Source organism: Anser brachyrhynchus, assembly GCF_964034855.1.
Source record: "Anser brachyrhynchus genome assembly, chromosome: 15".
In the NCBI taxonomy this organism is placed as follows: domain Eukaryota; kingdom Metazoa; phylum Chordata; class Aves; order Anseriformes; family Anatidae; genus Anser; species Anser brachyrhynchus.
In genome coordinates, this window is record NC_137733.1 from 12,062,912 (window position 1) to 12,088,712 (window position 25,801).

Genomic DNA, 25,801 nt, shown 5'->3' on the forward strand with positions numbered 1-25,801 from the left:
ATACTTTGGGGTTTTTTGCTTGTTTCTTTCTAACACAATCCCCTTTCATTCAGTCTCCAGGTTGAAGCCCGGAGAGGTAGAATTAGAATTCTTCTGGCCATTTATATACATGTGGCATTTCTTGACCTTCAAGTATTTGATTTCAAAACCTATTTAAATTTTTGACGTAGGTGTGTTTGTGGGTTTTGTTGGGGAATGCCAAAAATTTTCTGTATGCAGGAAAAAAAGAAAAATCAGTAAGAGCAACTGTATGACTGCTCCTCTGTTTTTATCCTAAGGTCCCTCCCCTCCCTCCGTGTCTGTAACATCAGCCAAACCTTCCTAGTAGCACAAGCTTCTTATTCAGCTTTGTTTTGACAAAGGAAGATAAACCACTCTTTTGCTTTGCCCTTCCCCCTTCACTTATTCATTAGTTTTATTTAGTTCAGTAGTTCCCGCTCACTGCAGGAAAAAAACATAATTTAAAAAACAATTATTTTTGACCATATTAAGTTGTTGACTATGTAAGTTCTTATGAAGAAATTAAAATAGAATGTAATTATAAATCACTGCTAAAAGAAGCTTGTGCTGCAAAGGCAAGGACATTTAATTGTGTCCTTGTATGACTGGAATCACTGTAAACAACTAATACTCCTATTTGCAGAGGCAGAAATAACTAGCTCATTCAGCCATACAGAAAGGAAGACATGAAAGGAAACCAAAGACTAAACGAGAATAAGCCACTGGAAAGTTTTACGTCAACAAAAACTGGGTTTAAATTAAGTAACATCAATTCAGTATTTTGACTGTAAATGAATTAAAATATTAAAATGTTTTAAAGGGAATGCTTGTGATGAAAATTCTGCAACTAGCTGCTATACCTAGTGAAATGAATAGGAAAGTTCCTACTAATTCCTTCTCTGCAGGATCAAATCCACACAGCAAAGTGACTTCTCTAGCTTTAATACGACTTTGTAGAACTAAATTTTGAAAATAAGAATAGCAGCAGAATTGCTAGGAAAACACTGAATAAATGATTTATCAGTTATATGTAATGGAAAATACAGTACTGGTGCACCATATTACATATGCATGAAGGAGTAAAATGAAAATTACATAGACAATTTCCATTCTTGTGTTTTCTAATTTTCTGAGTGCTGACTTCGCAACTTAAATCTCGTATTATTGCTTTTTATGACTCTGACTCAGTGGATAAGTTAAAGAAAGTGACAAAACAAACAAACAAAAAACACCCCCCCCAGCAAAAAAGAAAAAAAAACCACACCAACAAACAAACGAACAACCAAACAAGAGCTTTCAAATCCGAACCAAAGAAGTGCATTTCTAAGCTACCTGCAATGGTAGGAGATGAGACAAGAGTCACGTTGCTTTAAAATTAACAAAAATACAGCAGAGCTATTATCCACCGGGACAAAATATGGAAATAAACTACACATTCAACAGCTATGATCTATCCTTTCCAAACAAGAAGAGACAATTCATTTACTCAGTAATTTTACAATGGTGATAACAAATTAAAATTGTGGGCAGACATTGGAGAGCCAAGAAGATATACAATCCATGGCAAGGATCAGCCAAATTAAAGGGAACTTTTTACATTGTCAGATTTTGAGTAATTAGTACTGTCATTAGAGGCACAGTTCCAGCTTTAAGCAATTTTGAGTAATTAATGTTCCTTTATTTTGCCTAGAAGCCCTGACTTCAGCATTCTCTTAAGATAGGAATTCTTCTAGTTGGAGCTACACAACACAGATTAGCCCAACTAGAAGACAATTAGACTAGGCAGATGAAGATGTAATTTGTCAGACTGTACACTGTTATTTCTAGCCTTGGATTCAAGTTTTATTAACACAGCAGACATTTAAATGGAAATCCAGACACCATTTTGTCCTATCTGTATCCATATGATTGGCTAAGCTACAACTAATGTTAAAATTGGAAAATTCTAGGTGATTAAATGACTGAATAAAATGAATGAAGTGACAAATTGTCACTTCCTGCACAGCTTTGACCAGGTTCAGGAATTCAATGGTGATATTATACATTTAATAATTTAAAATATATAAATTAAACTACATCACGAAGGAAATCCTACTAAATTTATTCATTATACAATCCAAATTTCTAGATTCAAATCCCAAGCTGAGTAGGAAGCAGAAGCTGGCCTGGTGGCTCACATATTGAAGAGACAGAATTTGGTTGCCACAGATGCTATTGAATTTGCACACCGTGTTGGGTAAGGTCCTCACAATCTCATCTTTTAAATGGGCCTAACAACACACACCTCCCAAAAATGTGTTTGTTTTTGTATTTCATGGGTGTTTGGAAGGTTAATTGTTTGCCTACTAGTTTAAGATTTAAGAAAAGGGGAAAAGTAAAAAAGTGAAATACCATTTCAAGTGAAGTGTCCCTTCCTATTTACACTACAACAGCAAGTATAAGAATTTATTTACAATATTTCCAACTGAGCTTTAAAGTCCATGTCATGTAGAGTAACAACACAAAGCAGAAGCTCCACAAGCCTTTTAACCTGTTTCCAGACACTGCTGGCCTTTGAGCAGTACCACACACGAAGAGTCACGTGGCAGATACATTGCTTTCTCTACCAAACACCACCAGAACAACAGACACCTTATTTGTTAGTTTCTGAACTTCCCGTAACTGTAAGAAGTGAAAGCCATAGACCATGCCATTCACCCAGTAACTGGTAGCACTGAAGTGAAAGTTGGAACTGAGATGGAGAAGAGAGCAGAGACCGCACTGCCAAGAGGCTCTAGCTGCTCTATTCCCCATGTTATTTTTCACATGGACTCCAGACTGGCAGGCCCTACATGCTTTTAATAATAATTGATGTAAAAAGAAATAGGACATTCTTAATCTTGATGGCATTTGCATATAGCCAGAACAAAGGTTCAAGGAAGGCAAATCTTGCTAGATCTATCATACTGATAAAAGGTTCACATCTGTTCACCTGGGCCTTACCTTTGCAATCCTTTTTACAAGTCTTTTCCAGAATATGCTTGCAGTGTGCTGTGCTTTTAAGCTACAAGGTATAAGAAGTGCACAATGAGGACGCACGTTTTTGTGTAATAGAAAAATCAAAAGCTGTGATTCTCAAATATCTAAGGCAGAACACACAGTCTTCTCTGACACCTAAAATGCAATCATAAAATCACAAGAAGACACTTCGAAAACTTCATCCCTTAGAAATTCATCTTTCTTTCTCATGGAGAGAAAAAAGCATCAGCTTCTGCTTCTACTAACAACAGGTTTTCTCAGCTGCATATTCTCAGGCATAAAACAGAAGATCCAAAGATCTTGTACCAGTTCACTTAATGTCAGTATCACTTCCCTTTATTACAGACCCTTTTCACTGACTTTTGCACTGGAAGCTCAGCTTTATATAGCCTTGGGACTCAGAAAGATCTTTCCCGCTCATGACCTTATCAGTGGTAGAAAAAGAGAAAGCAAAGGGGACATGGGAAGAAACAAGATCATTTAAATTGACAGCTACAATATTAGGGTGGTGCTGCATGTGAGCTCACTCAACTCTGTGAAAACCTGCATTTCTGTCTTATACTTCTGCCATTTCTCCCCTCATTTGCCCAAGCTTACTCTTCTGAGAGCATCAACTCATCTGTGATCTTCTCTCATACCTGTCTGCATGTCTTCCTTCCTCCTGCATTGTACCTGTGCCATCCTTTCTTCTAGCCCTTCGGAAATCCCTGCTTTGACACTGCATGCATCCTCCAAAGGAGCTAGCTCCACAGCCCACATCCAGCTGTCGTCCTGAAATGCTTTTGAGCCATCAGCAGCTCGACAGAGGCTGGTCACTTCTGCTGCAGTCTGCTCACCGTTGTGTTAACTCCATTGCAATTATTGTGTTAAAGCAGGGCATGCTGATCTCTAGTCTTTTTTGGCTGAAAACATCATCTTTAGTAAGTCAGAAAGCATAAGTTATTTGTTACTAGTAATAAATTTCTTACTTTAAAAATTTGTAGTAATCCATGACTGTGAGGGCTGTCAAATCCACTCAAACGCTTATTGAAAAATTAGGCCAGCATATCCATAGATTCTCCCCTCCTTCACCCACCCAAATTAAAGCAGTAATTCCCAAAGACAGCTACTCTTCCAAAATACCATACATTTCATACTGTTGTTAATAATAAAGTAGGAACAACGTTTGCAGAAAGATTAAAGAATCGGGTCAAGAACACTGGCTGAACACAAGTGTTATTAAATAAGCCAATCATCCAACTTTTGAGTAATTAATGTCCTTGTTTTTTACTTGAAAGCCTCATTTTCAGCATATTCATAGGAGACAAATGTCCTGTGTCAAAGCAAATGAACACAAATTAACTCTTTTGGATGCCAATTACAAGAGAAAGATAAAAAATGTAACATTGGCAGGCTATACACAAAAAGTTGCAGCATGGCACTTCTCATCTTAGCATAAGTTTATGTACAATCAGATGATTTCACTACATGTGGTCGAAGGATTTGATCTGTCCCCATCTGCACATTATCTGAATATCTAAACAATTGCCATAAAGCATTTGAAACCTTTAAAATATACAAGGAAAACTAACAAAGCTGATGGTATCTCCAGATCACTGCGTGAAGTACTAATAAGCAACTGTGTTATACAACCCGTGCTCAACAGACTGAAAATGATCTTTCCCAAATCCAAATGACATACTTCTAAAGCTGAAAGTGATAGATTACAGCTGGCTGAGCAGGCACTGTACTGTACGTTAATTTTAAAAGCTGCCATTGTAAAAGAACCTCCAGGCTTTTTGTTGGTTGCTTTGCTCTTCTTATTAAGAACTGCAAAGCTCCTCTTATTTAACATTAATTACATAGGGAAGTGGAGAAAAACTAACAAGAAAGAGAGGTTTATTTTTCTAAAGATGTGCAGGAAGATTACTTTTAATCAAAACAGCATGTCTGTGGATCAAATACGGTGTTCTGTTTTGATTTCATCACCTCAAAACATGATAAATAATTGCAGTTGGAAAACACAAGTGCAAAATATGAAAATTTAGCATAAAGATTCATTATCAAAATATGTCTTTACAACTGATTTGTAGTATCTGTGTATTACATTCTACCCTTCTCTCCACCAGACAACCATCAAGACACAAAAACACTCTCAGGACAGCAGCTGCAGAACTTGTCGTATTCGCTCGCTCTTCTCCACCACGCTTGGGTCTTCTGCATCCGACCCATCCAACTCCTTCATAAGAGCTTCAGCTTTCTGCACAGTTGTGTCTCGTGCGCTGCCTCGAAGTCCCTGCAGATAATCCAGTAAAATGGTGAAATACTCATCTGGAACCTTTAAAGAAAAGAAAACAAACAAAGAAGGAATTAAAAAATTTTTGCTTTACTTTTTTTCTCTCTCAATGTTCATTCACAGTCACGTCAAACCATCACCTGAAAGATAATTAGGAGAATTGCATGGGCTTTTGCATTTGCCAATGCCCACTCCTAATGGAAGCATTTCTTGCCAGTGTTGGAATTGCCGGGAGGGATGGACCATGGTGAGAGAGCTGTCATGTGCTCAGATGGGCAAAGCATCTGAGGGGAAATGCTAAGCAGATGTGGAAATGCTGATCAGCAAATGCAAGCACTGCCTGAGAGAGCGCTCCAGCCTGTGAGGCCTGTTGGAAGGAAAAAAATGCACTAGCCAAATCCTAGCTTTGGAAATGTGCATGCAAACCTTACCAAACCCAGGGAGAACTGCATGCACATGTCTGAGGAAAAAATTTTGCTGGAAGTATCCTCACCCCCAGCCAAAATTATTTGTTTGCTAAGATGAGATACCACCCACCAGCAAACAACAGATTGTGACTTTGACAGAATGCTTATACAAAGGAATAGAATTTAATTTGAAAAACAAATTGAATTCAGACATATGGAAATAATTTTTAAATCACGCTGACTGAAACTGATAGGCTCTTTTAATATGTCTAACATCAAAAGCAGTTTAGTCATCTACAGTTCCATTACCCCCATTTTACTTCCTTTCTAATTAACTAGCAATAGATTAAATTTTAGCTTATCTGGTACAACATACAACTACATTAAATAATCTTGGCAATAGCCTCGCAAAGACTTTTCAATGATTTATTCAGTATTTCAAACCAATGCATTTTCAAAGTATTAGGTGAACAGACCTACACTGAAGCATATCTTAACTTTATGTTGTGTATCTGTGGAACAAGTTGCAGCCAATAAGAGAATATTTTAGCTGTGAATCAGATGTTAAAATGACCTAATCCCACAAATATTTTTCTTTATGTTTAACTTTACACATATAACTTTAAAAGGCACGCTCAACATGAGTAAAGTTAAACATACGTAAGTATTTAAAGGATTGGAGACTAATTGTGCGAGGGCTGTTTCAATTCTGCAAAGTATCAACATTTCAGAGAAGACGGAGCTTCAACAGATACTTAATTTACAACTTATTTCTCCATCGCCATTTGGCAGCGTAACTTTGATCGCTAAAACTTCTATCACTCTCAAAGAAGAGGAAGAAAATATTCCAGCTCTGCCTTAATCAATCAGAGATACAACAGAGTAGTAAATCAAAACTAAAGTCTACATCCAGCCTCATAACTTATACACTATGGAAAACCTTTAAATTTTTCACACAAACACTCCTATGTTAAAGAAACAACTCAGATACAAAAAAATATTAATTTTAGAGTGACTAACACTGAAATTGATGATATACGAAGTGTTGCTATAATATATGAATCCAAAACATTGAAAAATAATGAAAAAAGTCTACATTTTTGAAAGCATTTTTACACACAGTAAAAATGTGCTGCTAACAGACAAAAATGTTCAGATGCAAACGATTTCAGCACGACAGTGCTCCTTTAATGCAGATACTCAGCGTCGGGTTTTTAAAGCTCAGCAACATTTCTAGATTTCAAACCTTAGCCAAATTATCTACATAATTTATGCCTCTTGTTCTCAGGCCTTGTGGTACAGTCATACTTCACTGCGTGGAATTACAGTTATTATTATATCATTTAAGCAAAGTGCTTAAAGGGGGAATTAAAAGCCTACTCTAAACTTCCAAACACTAAGTGTGCAGACAGACGTGTGCCTGCCTGAGGTCTATAAAGCATCTGGCCCTAGGCATAAGCACACAAGTGCTCAAAAAGTCTGTGGTGTTTTGTTTTTTTTTTTTCTGTAACAGTTATTTGTTGTTTTATTTTTTCAGCAAGAGATTTCAATACAGGAACATGTAGACAAGATAATATTTTTTCCTCCTAACTTATACAATAGGGTCATAGCAAGGACTGGACAACAGGAACAACAACAAAAAAAAGACAGCAAAAAGTTAGTTGAATCAACATCTTAATTCTTAAAATACAGTAAAAAAAATATGCAATTTCAGGGACTCTTGGTGAGGTTTTACAAAAAGAAACACAGTCCGTCTCTAAGATCAGCTTTTGGGGAGGCGCGTAATTGGAGACTAAGATCTCTCACTATGGCTCTGGCAAGTGGAAGTGATGGCAAGTGGGATTTTTTTATTATTATTATGGTTGTTTTACAGCATTTTGCCCTTTTTCTTGCTTCTTTTTCTCAACCAACCTTGCCTCTGCTGTAATTAATATGCATTGGATCTGGCTAACATGGAAACATCTCCAAGTGAAATAATTACTGTCAGCTCCTGAATGCTCAGGAACTATAAGACATCATGAAAAGAAGGGAAACACTATGAAAAAACAGCAGGAAAAGAACAGGTATTGCTTTCAGATTACCCTATGTAACTCAAGAGTTTTCAGACTTTTCAGACTTGCAGATGCCCACCTATTCTGCAAGGCAAATACGGATATCTGCGCAGTGAGCGTCAGCTTGCTGACACCAAGCTGGCTTTTCTGTTACCTTCTGAGGAAACTTCAGAACCCCCCCAGGGACTTGCAGTCCAGAAGCTGAAGACAATCTGTGTAGTTACTTTCTAAAAGTGCTGTGCCAAATGACAAAGATCAACAGAGGAAGCAGTGTTTATTTTGTACAGGATCCTGAAGAAGTATGCACACCATAGGTATACAGGCTGGGCTTTGAAGCTGTCAGCCAACCAGCAGATGGATGTTAAAGGGACTTAAAAAATAAATTCACATTGTAAATGACTACAAAACCTCAACTTATTTCCTACAGAAAGAAGAGCATCAGTACAGGAAGCTTAATTTACCTCTTGGCTTGGCTTTTCAGTAGGCATACAAGTGACACCAAGAGATCAAAGATGTGGCTTAGGAAGGAAGGAAACTCATGTCTCCTTTTGTATTTTAGTCATGCTTGGATATCCAACAGATTTTATTCTGTAATGGACAGGAAGCTGGATTTGGGTATAAAAACATATTCAAAAGAAGCTGGTCTGCCCTCCCCGGTCTTGATGAAGAAAAAGGCTTCATCACATGTTTGATTATAAGCACTCGAGCAGTTCTGCTAACTTTACTGAATCTGAATGCAGATGTTAAGCATTATCTAAAGTTCATATTCAATGCATCTCCTATTACTAAACAGTACAAAATATGTGAATATAAATAAATCATTATGCTTTCATCAGATTAAAAGAAAACACTACAAAAGGAAGCTTTCATTTCAATGTTGAGAAATACAGAGTAAAGCTGTATTTTGATATAGGAAAAAAAATTCTACTCGTAGTTAATTATTTCCCAGTATATTTCAAAACAAATCCCAAAGTAAACAGGTAAAAAAGCAAAAACATCATTCTGCCTGTAAAACAATTTCTAGGTAGCTTTAAAGAGCACACATCGATTTCAAAAGGTTGATAAAGACTTTTAAGGGAGACACTTAAGAATAAAAGACAGTGCAAACAACCTAGATACCTACTAACAAATTTGTATTCTGCAACTAATCTTTTTAAAGTATTACACTGTGTGAACATTTTTGCTTTCATGAAATTCTGGTTTTAATTATATGGTTCTCTAAAAGTACTTTTAATCGTAAAGGTAACACCCTATGTTAGGTGGTTGGCTTAAGAGCTGCAGAGTAATCTGGGTCAGGAAGATTGTTATGCTTAAATGTCCAAGTGCACACAAAAAGTCAGCAAAACCTGAGTGAATGTCAACTAAATGAATCAATAACTAAGCCACTGTGCAAACAGCTAGATATTTGCTCTATTGCACAACAAAATTAATGATCTGAAATCCTCTGTTCAGTACTACAATGGTCAGATGCTTGTTGGAAATTAAATCTAGGTTGTTTTTTAAGTTATGAAATGAATGAATTTCAGTGATGATGCAAGCCTAGCTTCTGGTTATACTTTATGCTTTTTACAATCAACATAAGGTTTCACTCATATTTTAATGAGAAAGCTATTTTAACATTTTGGCAATATGTCTGTACATCTTTCGTGGAGCCGGAGATAACTGAAGCAATACAAGAACCGTAGCTTACAGCATTGGGTTCCATGTTCGGAAATTCAAATAAAGGACACAGTTCAAATATATTCCCACTTCAGGGAATAGCTTCAGGTTTATATAAAATGTCAATCCTTTCAGTTTCACATGCATCAAGTGTAAAAGTCTAGGATGCACAGAATAATGATCACCTCCAAAATAGAAACATAAATTACAAGCAATTAAAATGGTTAAGCATTTTAGTTAAAAACATAGTAATTGATTTATTAATTATTTAAAATTATTAGAAAAGTGCATTGTTAATGCTAGTAACTTTTTATTAACAAACAGTAACTACAATTAATTTATTAAACAATATAACATTATGATTATGAAAACCTACTGTTAATACAAACCTTCTCTTTATCATACATGTGCAAGAGAAGCCAGGTTTGTCTTGTTTTTTGAAACTTCCATTCTTCTGGATTTTTAGACCAGCTGTGGAAAATTAAAAACAAAACAAAACAAAAAGCTTGAATGAACTACTGTGTGATCAAAATATCTATTATTCATAAAGCATTTCTTATAATGACCCCAAGTAACTTTGCATGCACCACATGGAGTTTCACAACACTGTGTTAAACAGATATCAGCAAATGTTTTGCTCAAGAGGCGAAAAAGAATATGAGGGAACGCTACATGGCTTTTGTGCAAAAAGCGAGGAGATCATAGAAGAGATCCTGGCCAAGAATGTTAAGTATTTTCATCAGAAAGCACTGATTCCTTGACATTACGAACCAGGCCCCGCTCCTCCCCTGTGAGCAGGCAGTTACGAGAGGCCGTTGCCCTCATCTGACCCAGGAGAAGTGGTAGCCCCAAACCCGTACCCTGCCATCCTCACCAGCTGCTGGCCTACCTGAGCGTCTGGGGAGGACTTGTGGACAAGGAGCCAAGTTTGGGCTGCAAATATTTAGCATTTCCCAATTAGCTTACATTCATGTGAAATTAAGCGGCCCCTAAAGAACTGGAAGCAGAGTCATGGCAGAAGTCACCGCGTCCCCTGGTCGCAGTGGTTGAAGCACGCTTTGGGACACAGGAAATAGCAGCAGAGCTCGGCACAGCTTCCCTCGTCCCACATGAGCTACGGACTGCTACAGAGCAGAGCAAATTCATTTTTCAGAAGCATATGTTTTAAGGCTTTGATTTGCTGAAAGGTGTGACTTCAACGTTGACGTTTACGGGACAGAAAATGCTTTACCCCTTGCTCTCCCCGGGAATTCTGATTTCAGTATTTAGCTCAAAACAGCAGGCTGCTTCGACACTGTGAAAAGTGAACGTGCAAAACAAATGACTAACATCTGTCAATGTTCTTTTGGCTGTCTAGCAATCAAATTTTAAATATTCAAGATTTTAGCTGGGTTAAAATGGCAATTTTATGTAGATCTTAAACATAATTTTAAAGGTAGTATATTTTGTTTTCGATGAAGAAAGACACATGCTTAGTTCTGTAAACAAATGAGCAATCTAGCAAATCTCACTATAAAATTAAAACTGCTTTTTAAATGTACAATTTTTAAATTAGCATCTTAACTCTTATAAAATTTGTCAATACACTGACGCATCATTTAAAGATACAGCAGAAAACAAGAGGAGAAAACCCAGCAAATTTTATACTTATTTGATTTTTCTCTAAAAGGAAGACAAGTCTCCAGAGGGTAGCATGTAAGACGTCTTTAATGTTCCAGCTTGTTTTACGCAGCAACAGAGAGCACAGAAATCAATTGAAAAGCCAGCTGGATATGAGAATTAGTATTGTTTAAACACTGTCAAGTCTAATAATGCAAAAGAGTCCTCATATTCGAGGAATGATGCACCAGCAAAAACGTTGCTCACTCAATCCAATGAAACAGAAAAAAACAAGACTGCAAGTCTGGAAACCTCTGCCCTTCCAGCCCCGCAAATGTTTTATTGACTTAAGAAATTCAGGATAAAGAAAAACCAGCAACAACTCATTAGGGTTATCGCTAGCTAAACTCAATAAAAATCTCTGTAGCCAAAGTACAAAGCAAAAATGACACAAGTAACAGTAGATGAAAAATGACAGACAAAACATTAATAACCACAATATATGATATTCTACATGACTAAAATTAAATCCAAATTTGAACTGATTTAGAGGTCTCTTTTGGGACACTGTCAATACACAGGCAGAAGACCGCCCTAAAGCAGGTTGTCAGAAGCTGTAGAATCAAATAAAAAAATACCATCCTCATACCCCCCAACCTGGAAGCCAAAACACCTGCAAGCAAAGACCTCTGGCACCCCTTGACTTCACAGCAGGGTACCCAGTAGAAAATAACGTCTGTCAGAATACGGAACTTGCAGTGCAACGAGCAGACAGGACGAAGGCAAAGGGGCCTTTCTGTGGGTACTTGGTGGGGCAGGTCACTGGCTTATTTGTGCCCAAGCTCTGTTTCCCAAATCAGTAGTTCCTAACAGAGAAATTGGAACTTGTGCAGGAAGTGAGTTAATTTCTATCAGTCCTTAAAACAAAAGAAAAAAAGACAACGATGGTATTTGATGTTGAAAGAAACCCTTTTTTTTTTTTATAAGGTTCATCCTCCTGAGCAATAGCATGGAAGCTATTATAGGGAAACACTGTGTATTTGTACAACATGAAGAAGGCAAGCTTAACACTCTTTTTAACATGAAATGAGCATGGAAACTGTTTACGTTATAATCCTTGCAAGGTGACAAGAACAAGCTGAATGACAGATCTGGGACTGCATCCTGTGAAAACAGCCCCTCTTCTAATGAAAACCTTTAACATATTTTTCTTTCTTTATACAAAGCATTAGACATTTGTGACTTATATGCACTGGTTAGATATACTACATAACAGCGAATATTTTATCCTCTGCTGATTTTATGTTTCTGTCACTTGTACCTTCACCTGAGTACTAACAGGTACTAACCTGAAAAATGCAGGCTGACTCCACTAACCTCCTATAAAGCTATACCATGTTAAAATATCTTTATTACCTAGTTTATAAACAACTGAGACTAACAAATGAGTGCACTATGAGGTTAATTGCCCTTACGAGCCTACTACCAAAACCATATGCTCTTTTCTACATATTAAGGCAAACCATTACACTCTTGCACCTAAGATCCCACTTCCACTCTAGTGGGTTCTCTTGTGGGAACAAACAAAAGTTTCAGCTAGTCTTCTAGAAAGGTTTCTCTCTCTATACACCGTAATAGTTAATAAGAACAACAAATGCTTTAAAATAATCAACCACAGAAACTACATTAGTGCCCATCACAGCACCAGAGCATCCCAAACCATTTCTTTTGGTCTGCACCTTGTCCTATGAGAAACAAAGGCTACACGAGTGTGGAAATAAAAGTTGTATTTCCCTTAGTAGACCGTGGATGTGTTCATGTTTTCTGAAAACGTCCTCAAGTTTCTAACTGGAACTCTTTCTTTGGCTGTCTCGATTCCTGTTTCTCCCCCCTCAGGAAAATGGTCCTTCTCCTGACCTGATTTCCTATCAAACCGTAGCCAAAACACTCATGATAATGGATGCACAATCTTCAAGACAAATAATGTGGTAGTTGCTCCCTGCAATCGGACCCTCCACAGTTATAAAAACAAAAGTTTTCCACTGATTCCTGTGACTATGACAGGTTTTTTCCTATTCCTATGACAGCTTTAAAACCTATTGAAAGTATCACTCGGTGCCAAAGAGAATGGGGTATCTCTTTTTATCGGAATGACATAAATAGTGCATTTTTAGAAATGCTCAACTTCTAAACTACAAACGTTAAAGCTTTGTAACTCAAGAGAGATCTCTTTTTGCTGTTTATATGCAGATAAGCTTCCTTGACACACTGCAGCAGTAGAATAGGATTTTCCCTTGAGTGATTAAATATACAGAGTAAGACCAACTACATTATAGTAAAAATCCCAACTTTTTATAGACCATTACAATGTCTTTCACAGTCTGAATTAATACGGTAGCTTTTAGAAGCATCTATGTCCAGATCTAATATAAACTACGGAACTGGATGAAAAATATACATGTTTAAAACATGTATTTTTCCAGTATGCCTAGGGCTAGTTTTCAGTATATTGTACAAACACTAATTGCCTTCTTTACACAGTTAATGTTTGAATCTTTCTTATGAGCTCTAGCTCATTGAAAAAACACATTGGTTGACTTCAGTTAAAGAGAACTTTTATGTTTGTGCAAATGCTCTTCCTAAATGGCTTTGAAATTGAAGATACAGAGGACATGAATCAAATGGCCCAAAGAACTTTACATGTGGGTTTCTGTTTTGTTTCTTTTTTTTTTTTTTTTTTTTAGCACAAGAGTCTCATGTAGAAAAGCTGCCCAAGATTCTCACTGGTCTATCACATAAATGAGCTTTAGTCTACACATTAATCTTATACGGATCTGTTCCCAAAACATGGCTGAGCTGTACCTTCCCAGCCGCTCACTGCAGATGTTATCTGCCTTTAAAATGCTTAACCACATCCCTTCTCAGCACCGTGACAGAAAAAGGACATTTTCTGAGTACTGGCAGCATAAGGAGGCAAAGAGAAGACAACCGGTCGCAGGCAGGGCAGAGCGCTCTCTGGGATGTCCTAGCAGAGAAAGGGAAGGGAAAGTAGTCAAATTGGTTCCAGAAACACAGTAAGAAAAAACATTATTGTTACAAATTGGATTCAGGAAGACAACAATGCATCTGCTTAGACTACTGGCCAGGACAAAATACTATCAAGCTGTCATGACTGTTAAATAATCTCCTATGTGCAGAAAAGCACTGTGATGAGAACCGAGAGTTTTACTCATTTAACTGGAAAGATCACTGGGTTGGAGACAAGTCTCAAAAACCAAAAACGAAAGACATGCCTGCCAATAACCCTCCAGAAGGCAGGAGAATACTGCTGGGTGGCAAATGCAAGGACACCTACACTCATCTACATCTCCTGCTCCAACTCATGCCACTGAGTGCCCAGCACGCCTTCTGCCCGGGACATCCCCCCAAGTGAAAGCACTCCGCAAAGGGTGCAGGAGGCCTAATTCCTGCCCTCAGTGCCCTGTCCGTAAATGTGCGTAACAGGTGCTTCCTCAATAAAGAGCAACCACACTCTAAAAAACTCACTTAACGATATTTAAAGTCTTGCTGCAGCACTTGGCACTCAAACGGTTTGCTCTAGTATTTCACAACGCAATAGATACAATAGCGGTAACTTTTTAACGTGCCATGCACTTACATTTAAGGCAAGAAAAATGCCCTTATACAGCAGAATGTGGAAACTGAATAGTGTTATCAGGTCATTTTGGGGTGACTGTAATGCTACGTGTGGCCAACGGGTGAGCACAGGAGCCTGGCTCCCCAAAGAGGCTCCTTGGAATTGCTGGAAGCACTGTGGAGGGAGCAGAAGTTTGGCAAAATGTCATTCTCATGGGAGAACAGCCATTTTATGGATGGAGGTTTTATATGGATATATAAAATACATATGGATGTGGGTGGAAGTTTTATATATGCCCTATAGTGCCTATAGCGAAGTAGGAATAATAATTTTCTGTCCAGTCATAACACATACAATTATTTAAAGGGAAATGTTAAGGTGTTTATTTTTATCACAGGTATTCAGAATTTCTTCTAATTCTCTGAGGGCATTTGAAACAAATTTACTTTCAAAAAAAGTAGGTTTTGAGTTTCTTTCACTGTCAACTCCAAACCCGTATATCTGCAATTACCAAAAGCAGCACTGTCAGAAAGTGATCACAAGGACTTGAGATGCTCTGGAAACCCTACGCTCCGCAGGCCGAGAAAGCTGGCTTGCGGTATGCGCCAAGATTTTATGCAAGATAAGGGGAAACCTCATTTCAAGTGCATGTGGTGCTGATTTTCCTCATTTGGGAAGAATAACCGAAATTTAAATTCTAAATAGATTTTCAAAGACTTGACTGGAATGGCTGTAATTAAAATTTTTGACACACTAATCTTTGGCAGGACTCAAGCACAGACGCAAGAAAGCGTCATAGCCTTTATTTTAAACTGTGTTTTTCTCATATTATGGATGATTCTGTTAGGTCCCAACTCCCATTCCTAGGAAAATGAATATATTTTACTGAGACTCTCGATTATAGCTTAGAAGCTAATTAACTTATGACTTAGATAAAGGTTTTTCTTATTTTCCTGGAAGAGAGGAGACACTAATAAAGCTCTTTCGCCAGAAGAAACTCTCTAAAATTGTCAACAGATTTTAGAATCAGTGCCACATTTTTGGTAGAAAATCCTGGCACCCTTTCTCAATCTGTGGTTTAAAAACAATTTTTAATATATTCGTCCATCTGGTTTATACGTAGCATAATGACTAAAGACTTGTGAAAAGAGGGGGGGGGGGAGAGGAAAAGCTTTATTTTTAATTTTTATTTTTAGTTTAGGAATCACACATACAGGAAGAAAGAAAGAAACTTTCTTTTTAATATCTCATTTTTGTCCTGATGTCCAATATAAAGACAGATTGTATCTGTGCAGCAAATTACATAGGTCACAGAACTTCCTTAAAAAGTATTTATAAAGCAAAAGGGAAGAGCCTTTGTGCCTTAGAGCAAAACTTTGATTAAATCTACATAAAATGTTTATCACAGCGTATCTTTTATTATACGTACTTTTATCACTTGCCATTATTTGTAACATTTTATATTATGTTTGCATCCTGAAGCTTCATCCAAGATAGAAACCCCCTTCCTCCCCCACTATAGGCACTGTTCAAACACAACATGAGACATTGCCTTGAAGAGCTCAGAGCATAAACAGATGAGACAGATGATACGTGGAAAGGAAAGCTGACACAGAAAGTTCTAACAATGCCTCAAAATCATAACGCAGGTCATCTGCAGAGCTCATACCTCATGTATATATGTTACAATATATGCAGCACATCTCAACTGTGATTCAACTTGTCAGCTTTTCATAGACGCCAACCTACCTGCAGCTGCCACCAACATCCCACTGGGAAAAAAAATCCTTTTTTTTTTTTTAATTCCTTTTCTAGTATATTATTTAGTTGCTGATATCTGTATTCACCTGTCTGGAGCAAAATTGCATATAGTATTAATGACAGGTTGACAACTTTCTGTTGTTTCCAGTAGTAGCACAGAGGATTGAAAGCAGTGGGCTTGAAAGACCAAAGGTAATGCTAATATATTATTATGCCAAATATACTTTTTATTTTACATACTTTTCTAAAAAGATGACAAAGTAGGAATTGATTTATCACAGAAGAAGAAAAAAGAATTGAAAATCCCTTCACAGTCAATCTATTCAGCTCCTGCAAGGAATATAATATGCTACTAAATGCTATCCTAATATTGTGCTCAAGCCCCATCTCCTCTCCAGATGCCCATCTTTTCTTGCACTTAATTCTGGTCACACTGATGTCCAGATCGGAATCAAGGGAAAGGATGAATGGAAACAACTGTTTTGCCTCCCTCCCTCCCATGAGAAACATCCTGGGGGGTACGAGGAGATAGAGGGCCTCAAAGTCTGTATAAAAACCATATAAGAAGCCAGCTGCAAGTAAAATCATTTTCAAAGGTTGGCAACAATCCATTTATATAAATGCCTTCTGATGAGGGATATGCTACCAGACCCAGGAAAAAATGAATAAGGTCAGTTCTCTTCTGTCTTACCACTGTACCACACAATGCCCAGCTGTGGTACAGAATACCCCTGCCAGGGCATGGATTCAACCTTAGTTACATTGGCTTTTTTCTCTTTTTTTCCCCTTTTTAAATCTTATGACAGATTTTAAAACTCCATCCTAGCATCTCAGAGAAGAAAACAATAATATAAGTGATTAAACAATTAATAACAAATGAAAAAAAATCTTAAAATTGAAACATTTCATCTGATTTCAGGCACTCAAATATCCAAGACCATCATTTCTGTCTTCCTGGATTTGTCCATTTCAAGATTTAAAATCTACATATCTTTATGCTTTTAAGTGCTGTGCTGGGTAAGAGTATCACATAGTGTTTTTTTGAAGGAGAAATCCAAGTATCTATGAATGTGATCAAAGGAGGGATTTCAAGAGCATACAGCTTGAAACCAGGCTGAAATCACTATAACTCCATGTTCCTGGGAGAAGACTAAGTTCTGTGGTGGCTCTCAGCTAGAGTGAATAATCACAGGATTTTACTGCTCACAGGAATGAGCAATCCAAGTCCTTTCAAGCTACATGTAGAAGATTTGATTTTATTGTTCAGTGCCACAATCTACAACAGTAACATGTAGTCACGTGTATACAGCTAGCAGAGCATTAATATACAATCATGCTCTGTCAATGCAAAAAAAATCTGTAGTTTCAGCAGTGCTGGGTCATAACTATAATTATTATACTTACAATATCACAGTATTAATGAAAGAACTAGAAAAGCTATAAAAAGCTGCTAAGCAAAGTCAAATATTTAACAATATGATAATAAAAGTCTGCATAATTTTTAGGGCCTATCTCACTTAACAGAAAAGCAATCCATGACTAAAAAAAAATTACTTTCTGCTTTTAAGAAGAAAACACAAGAATTATATAGAATTATGGTTTTCCACACAGTGATTCTGAAAGAAAATATTGGAAGAGAAACCACCTTTGTGTGAAAATTTATCAGTGGAAGTTTTTGAGGAGGGATGAGGAAATGGCTGCTTGGAGAAGGATTTCAGTACTGAAGTTGTTGGCTGATGGATTTTACTTTGAAGCATCCAGGATACTAAGGTGCCAATTTATTGTTCAATATATTGAGTTGAAAGTGTCTTTCCAGCAGCAAAGCGCTTCTGGAAATACGTTGTTTTTTTTTAACCAGATGTCCTTACCTTGGGTGTTTCTGTGCTGTTTGTACCTCAGCAAGGACATAATGGATTTCCATAGCCAACAAAATCAGAAGTGCTCTTCTGCATGGAGTTCCAATCTTCAGAGTAACACCTGACTCTAATAGGAAAAAAAATGTGCTCTCACCGCTATCGTGATGTCTGTGAGCCAAAGGCCTACCTGCGCTACGTCCCAGCACCGTGCAAATGCTTCCTGACTCTCAGCATCCAGGCCAGCCCCGTCGCAGGGACACAGCTGGCCTCCTTTCCCCCCCACAGGATCCAAATCCTGCCTCCGCAGACTTCCTGACAGGGCTTCCCCTCATCCTCACTCATGTCAACGCATAGCTGGCCTCAAATCAACCCCAGACGTTGTGCTGCCCACAGGATCTAGCTTAAGCCTCTAGGGAAGGAGGAAAGTCTCCTGAAGGGGAAACCAAACCTCAAGCCTCTGTTGTAGCATGGGACCCTCACCTTTTCTACGGCACTGCCCCTTGCTGGTGACAGTATTCTGTAAGCATACAGAAGAAATATTGGATTGTTGGATTCTCATCTAGCCCTCTTCAAATAACCCACCACATAGGTGGCTTTTACAGTGAACCTGAGAGGCATCCAGAGGTGGGGTTACTCTGGACCAACAGCAAGAGTATATACAGAAGCATGAAAAATAATAATAAAAAAAAAGACCTGTCAACCATCTGTCGTTTTTGCATCCAGATCAGACGTCTTACAGCTGGCAGAGGCAGAAGGAGAGCGTGCTGCAGACCCCTGGCCATTTGAACTTCACAAGATGCAACGAGCACCTTACAGAATGATTTACTTTTCTTTTTGCAGAGGAGTTCTAAAAAATAACAAGCCAACAAAAATACTGAAATCAACCCAGAAGTGTACAGTAGCTGACAGTCCACTCGGATTTCCTTGACTTAGCTGAACTGCTCAGCTATCTCTCACTGCATAGCAAAATCTGCCAGTGCACTATGGTATTCAGGACAGTACGAGATTCTCCTCTTCCAATATCCTGTGATGTGCTTTGCGTTACTAAGATTTTAAGTAATCTACGCTTAGAGAAACTGATCTGCCAATTACTGCTTCCTGCAGATGGCTCTCATTCCAATTCAATTTTATTCGTATAAAAGTAATTACTGATACCTTTTTGGGCACCATCATATTAATAAATGTGTGAAGGAGGAGACAAGTTTTATTAAGGATCCAGTTTTATTATTTTAAAAATATTGCTTGTTATTCTAACTCTGGTTGGAAAGCTTTGATGGCTCCCTGGAGCTAATTGATTAATAATCATTGCCAACTGCATTTTAAATTTTAATTTTGGCTTTGGCTGACTAGCCAAATTGATTCCCTAGAGCTACAAAACTACTCTCCGCTATTTTGAGTAGCTGGGCATTGGATGAATAGTTTAAATGTGTTGGAGGAAGTGAGCAGCAGTGTTAATTCTCCTAGATTTAAATTTTATGAGGCAGAGAAAACATACAACCTCCCCTTTGCCTTTCTGCCACGTCAAGAGCGCTGTCTGAATGGAAGAAGGCGGGTGAGCAGAGAAGGCCCTTTCCTGAATCCAGAAGATGGGCTAAGGATGAGTGCCCTGGCTCGGAGCAAGGCGTGAGGGCGAGGGGCTGGAGGCCAGGGGAGAGCGGTCTGCAAAGGCTGGGAGGAAAGAGTTCCTTGAACGAACACACGCCGCAAAAGCATTTCTTTCACATAAAGTAAATAAGCTCTGCAATCTGCTTTTGGTTTAAAAATATCAATGGATAGCTTATTGTAATACTTACATGTGAAATGGGTCGTTTTAATTATTCTGTTTTTATTTGACCAGAAAAGCACACAAGCTTTCCTGACGACGAATGAAAGAGGTCAAAGTGCTTGTGTGAAGTGCTGAGCTCTCAACTCCAGTGAGAAATGCAGGGATCTAGATACTGTCGGGGTTACATCCTTAAGTAGACTAGCTTGTTATTATAGACTTCTGCTTCTGAATCTCCCTAATGTATCTTACAAGGTTACAAGAAGTCATTTCAGATGAAATAATATATTAAAGCTGCTTAATTATTTAATTAGATGCATCCTCTTTTGTATAATACTATGCACAGAAGAAAGCTGGATCTCAACGAGAAATATCTAATGACTACATTTAATAAACTGTTAAGAAAATTCATTTATACTAAATTTTGTTTTACTGGAAATGAGAGTCATTAAGAAAGGATGCATTACATTTTCTTAATTAGGTTTGGAAAAAAAGAAGTTATCTTACAGGAAAGAGAATCAGGCAAAAAAAACTTAAATATTTTACCCCAGTATTTATGGGCTTAACACGCATAATCTAGTTTTCCCCATCTGAGGAAGCACTTCACAGAACGATACCTAATTACTGCTAATACAATTTATAGCTATTGCAACATATTTGAGAAAATTTATCAGGAGTCTTAAAAAGCCTACTGAAAAAAATGCAAATAAACATAACTTTGGAAAAAATCAATTCATCCAGAACGAATGGCAAGCCTCCTCAGGCAGGTGAGAACAAGTTATCTTTAGAGCCATCATCTCGTTTGATACAAGATCTCAGGTATATGGGAGGAAAATCTTATATATGTGACTGAGAATGAAAGTGCTGTCTGTAACCTCCAGCTGGCTAACTCCGGGATTTTTGTTCCTCATTTTATCAAAAGCAATAAAGAGGAACAAAGCTGCTCTGGTCACTTGCAGCAGTACAAGAAAGGACTGTGTGGACAGCCGTACATCGTTAAGGTCAGGTTAATGTTAGAATTAGCATCCTATGAAAGGTACTGAGTGGATGCAAGTACTGCTGTCAAGCATGGATCAAAACAAAAAGCATTCCTGTCCTAATTCTCTTGCAATTTCAAGTAGCCCCCAACACAGAAGACAGAAAGCTCTCTCAGAGCTGCTAGAAGGGTTTGGAATATTAATCCATATATTGCATGCTCACCCAGAAATCAGTACAGACACTAATGGCCTTTAGAAATATCTCAAGAGAACACCATAGAAAAAAAAAATCTATGCAAGATCTTCTTTCAAAATATGGAACTGAGAAAAATCTTACAGGTCTGTGGAGATCAGACATTGGTACAGGGCCAAAAAAAACAGAGACTCTTCAGCTGAGAAGAAAATTATGCCTCATTTCTTTCGTGTCGCTTGAAAGGAAACCTTTGAATAGTACAAGGACTTTGGTAAGTCACAAACTTGATCACAGTTTAATTGAGCCATCTGAAAAATGGGATAATGTAACAATTTCTCAAAAGCTGTCAAAACAGGAGTGAATAAATTAGCATCAAAGTATTTTTCATTTATTTTGTCAAATTATAGTAATGATACACTATCACTAAAGGTACTGTGGAAAAGCAAATTACCATTACTGTGACCCATAAAAGACAGAGAAAACTTTTTAAAAACAAAAATAAAAATCTCAACAAAGATGGGTACCATTAGTTAATAACATTGTTTTCAGCTGATCCTGTAGAAGATAGATGTCAAATGAAAGGATTTGCAAATTCATGCTAATGATGCTATTAAATATATATTTTCCCCATGAGAATGTATGAACCAAATGCCCAACTGAATATTTTGACAGCTTTCTTTCACACTGAAAAAAATGGTAGAAACACAAAGAGACAGAAGGTTTCAAAGTAAATCACTCCACAGCTTTTACTGAAATATGCTTTGAGATATGCACTTGTGACCTTCAATAAAATTAAAGATTTGGAAAGATGAGTGATTTTATTTGGAGCCATAAAGCAGGATTACAGTTTCTTAATGTATTTTTCCCTTTTTGTAAAATTTAGTGACCATTTATGGGTATGAAATTTACAAAAAGAAATCTCCTGCCTCTGCCATAAACTAAATAGAACGATGAGCAGATTTAGCAAGATATAAGAGCCACCGATGGCCAGAATTTTAGCAAGGACATGAACTTTCTCTCTTGCTTTCTCCTCTTAAGCCATACATAGGTGCGAAGCAAATCAGTCAGAAAGCTACACCAAATCTATTCCCTGTTTAAGATGTAGGGAAGTTTATTTGGAACAATACTAATGGCTAACACATAAGAGGTTTTGTGCAGGGAAAGTCGTATGAGTCTGCCAGCTTTTCCAAAGCTCGGTTGAGTGTCATCATGAGCATCTACTTATTTGCTGGAGAACCACACAGTGGTTGATGTTTCTAGTATTTCCTCCTTTTGAATGAGTTGGAAATACTGCATAAACATCTTCAGTATCTAAGAACTTCTACTTATAGCTTAGAAGCCTTAAAACCTGACATTTCAGAATCTTAAATCATCTGTTTTGTCTCTAGAAAGCAGGGTTGCTAAATCAGCAAGCTAGAAACAGCAAAATACATCCAAAAATATTGGTAGGTAACTAGGTTCTTCAAAACTTGATACATCAATATGGAGGGGACTTGCTAGAAACAACGGAAATTACAAAAAATGTAGTTCTGCCTACCTGGAACATTTCCAGGATAATATTACTGATACGCAGAATGTATTCCCATGGTTCTTCTTTTTTTCTCTACAGAAACTCTTGGTAAGAATAGCTAAGACCGGATCTACGTTATTTAAAGATGCCTTTTGTTCTTAGATTTGGTGGCTGTTTCTAGAATTAAGTAGTAAACAATATTATTTGTCAGAATTAGCTTTAACTGACAAGTTCATCTTCAGTAACTACAGAAGCCTCAGTGCCTGCTCTGGCCTTGGAGATGGCTTAACCAGCAGCTCTGTGCAGTGCCTGGGCTCATTTCTTGAGAGGCAGGGCTTCCTAATTCAGGTTTATCTGAGTGTTAACCTGGTTATTCAGCTTCCAGACCCAAGTCAGCATTTCTGCACAGCACAGAGTCATGCAGGCACCTTCCTCTCTTCAGAGCAGGTGCAGGCATCTCTTTACTAACCTGCACTGCAAAGTTCGTCTGGCATGGCAGCGCTGCAGACCAGGTACTGCCCTCCTGCTTTGGTGTGCCCTTCTTCAGGCAAAGCCTGGATCATTCAGCCCAGAAAGCTGCAATATTTAGAGGTGGAAGAAGAGACAAGACATATATAAGAACGGAAATCCGCATGAACTCATCAAATTAAAAGGTAGATGTTAACATGCTTCTTCCAAAGCTGCAAAATTGTTGTACTGGGATCATAAAAAACAGCCAAACCACCGAGAAGTGAATAATGCTTTAAAAGCAATTCCTGTGCAGTATGACATCCTGTGGATGTCATGTGGGGGTTAGAAAAACACTGGCAGGCCTCCAGCACAGTTCTGCGTATCACTTGCCACCAGGACACAGAAAAGTGAGTTCAGAAGTCAGTAAGTGTATCAGAGGGACTGAAAATCACCGAGTCAGGCTGCCGTCAGACATCTTGATTAAACGGGCAAAAGCTGCATGCTATTACCGAGAGTGTAACGTGACATTCACAGAACCCTGAATGCATAGTTTGAATAATCAGATGATGAGAACACTAATATTTGGAAGTGTGTATCATAAATCCAACTCTGAAACAGTAGTGTATCTGACTTTGCTGCAGCCAGGCTGAAGGAGGATAAGAAGCACTGTCCCTCTGACAGTCGGTGAACATTTATTATGGTGATAGTCGGAGTGTTTGTGCCACAGTTGTCATTAGCACAAACTGAATAATAAACTGGGGAGAGAAGTGCAGCAAATTAAATGTGAAATCACAACGTGACACGGCTCAGTGATGAATCCAATACTGTTGCCCACAACCCAAAGCCAGTGTGACATGCAGCAGAAGGAATCACACTCAAGACTCCTGGTTCCTTCTGTGTGAGGCTCGCACGAGGCTGCAGTGAAACAGTGTGTTAGTGTCCAGGTCTCGGATTTCCAGAAAGGTCACAGACACCAAAGTTCAAAGACCAAGAGAATGTGCTGGTGTCTGGAAGGACCAGAGAAAGACAGAGCATTACAGACGCTTCACTGAAGAGGCTGGGAGATTTAGAAAACCGATGCAGCCACGAGAAGGATGTACACACCAAGAAGGGAAGGAGTTACTTACAAAATGTGGGAAATGCAGTGATTTAGGAAACTGTGCTCAGTAACAGGTCCAACATAACCAACATAGCAGAGTAATTTTTCTGCTTCATATACCCTACCAGCAAGCTTTGCCTTCCACAGAAGGCAGCATGCCTGAATACATTTGCAGAACAGCCCTAAGCAGCACCACAGCTGGAGAGTGAACGTGCCTTTTCCATCTGCCTCCCAGCAATAGTGTGGGCATATTGGCACCCTAAAAAACAGCAAAGCAGTGGGCACTGCAGCAGACAGCTTTGTAGGGTTTCTGAGCAATACTGGGGCTGCTAGGGAACGGCAGATGCCATGGAATATGGAAGTTACACAAAGGACTGTAGGAATACGATAAGGTAACTCTACTCTCTTATTAAGACAAGACTGCTTTTCTCTGCCATGAACAGAGACAGAGACCCCCTTTAAAAATCTGTCCAACCATTAACATCAATTGGCCAACCCTCAGTTTTACAGGCATGCTGATTTAGGTCAAAGAGAGGAATACCACTTCGAGGTAGGTAGAAATTAAAAATCAAGCAATACAGAAAGCTGGAGCAGTGCAAGGACAAAAACATTGTTCTTTATAGTATCAGGAGAAGTGCAAGCCTTTGAAATCAGATAGCAGCAAGTGCCTGCCCAAATTCACAAAAAAAACAGCCGCAGAACACCGCCAAATGCAAATTTACCCTCTATCTGACTCCCTGGATTCACGTGGTCTCTTACATAACTAATGAATGTGACAAAATGACTAAAAGCATGTATGAATACATTCATTACATCCATACTTAATGCTTGCCCCAGAACCTTTAAAAAATAACCTTTCAGTTATTAAAGTAAAACTAGCCTCCACCAAAATGTCCCTTATCTTTGGGGGAAAATTGCTGTTTCAAGACACCTTAAAGCTACAGCTCTTGAAGGGAATTTGCCAACGTTGCTGTTCCTAATTACCATAGCTTCTCTCAAATTCACATCCTCCTTTTGCTCCTGGATAACTGAGATTCATAATTTGATCACTGCTCCAATAGTTTATGAATTTGAAGATAACTGATGAGCTTTACGTACGCTGCATCTCCCTGCCATGAAGGAAACTCATCCTCTGTCCTGGCTGTTAAGGCACAGCGTTTGCAGTGAGACATTCCTGCCCTCTGTGCTACAGTTTGTGTCAGAAGAGCTCACCAAATTCCATCTCACAACATGACATAAGCCAGTAACGTCATCCTGGGGACAGTGGCAGTCACCATTCAATGAGAAGGAAAATCTGCCCAGAGAGATACGTTAGCAATTTGCTGATGCTTTCTGGAACGTCAGGTGAAGCCTTGCAGTTATCTAGAGCAGCCCAACATTTAGTGAATCTATAGGCTGATACACTGACATTGATGCTTCCCTAAACCACTGGTGGTTTAAACTCTCCTAATCGCGTGAGTGTTTGGGTCTTTCTATTTATTCTGATATTCCAGATTCTGGAATTTCAAGATGTTTCAAATAGTTTTCTTCCCAAGATTAAAAACAGA

At 38.2% G+C, this 25,801-nt stretch overlaps 1 protein-coding gene across 4 annotated transcripts in view; it reads right to left on the bottom strand.

The window, feature by feature from the left end:
- Window positions 1-4,258: 4,258 nt before the first annotated feature.
- Window positions 4,259-25,801, bottom strand: part of CHLSN (cholesin) — a 133,284-nt gene continuing 111,741 nt past the window's right edge. For all 4 annotated transcript variants that reach the window (XM_080556735.1, XM_080556736.1, XM_080556738.1 and 1 more), the window contains 2 exons: window positions 9,800-9,881; window positions 4,259-5,335 (listed from right to left, as the gene is read on the bottom strand). In XM_080556735.1, coding sequence (XP_080412861.1) covers window positions 5,153-5,335; window positions 9,800-9,881 — 265 coding nt within the window. In that variant the 3' untranslated portion in view covers window positions 4,259-5,152. The remainder of the gene's footprint in view (window positions 5,336-9,799; window positions 9,882-25,801) is intronic.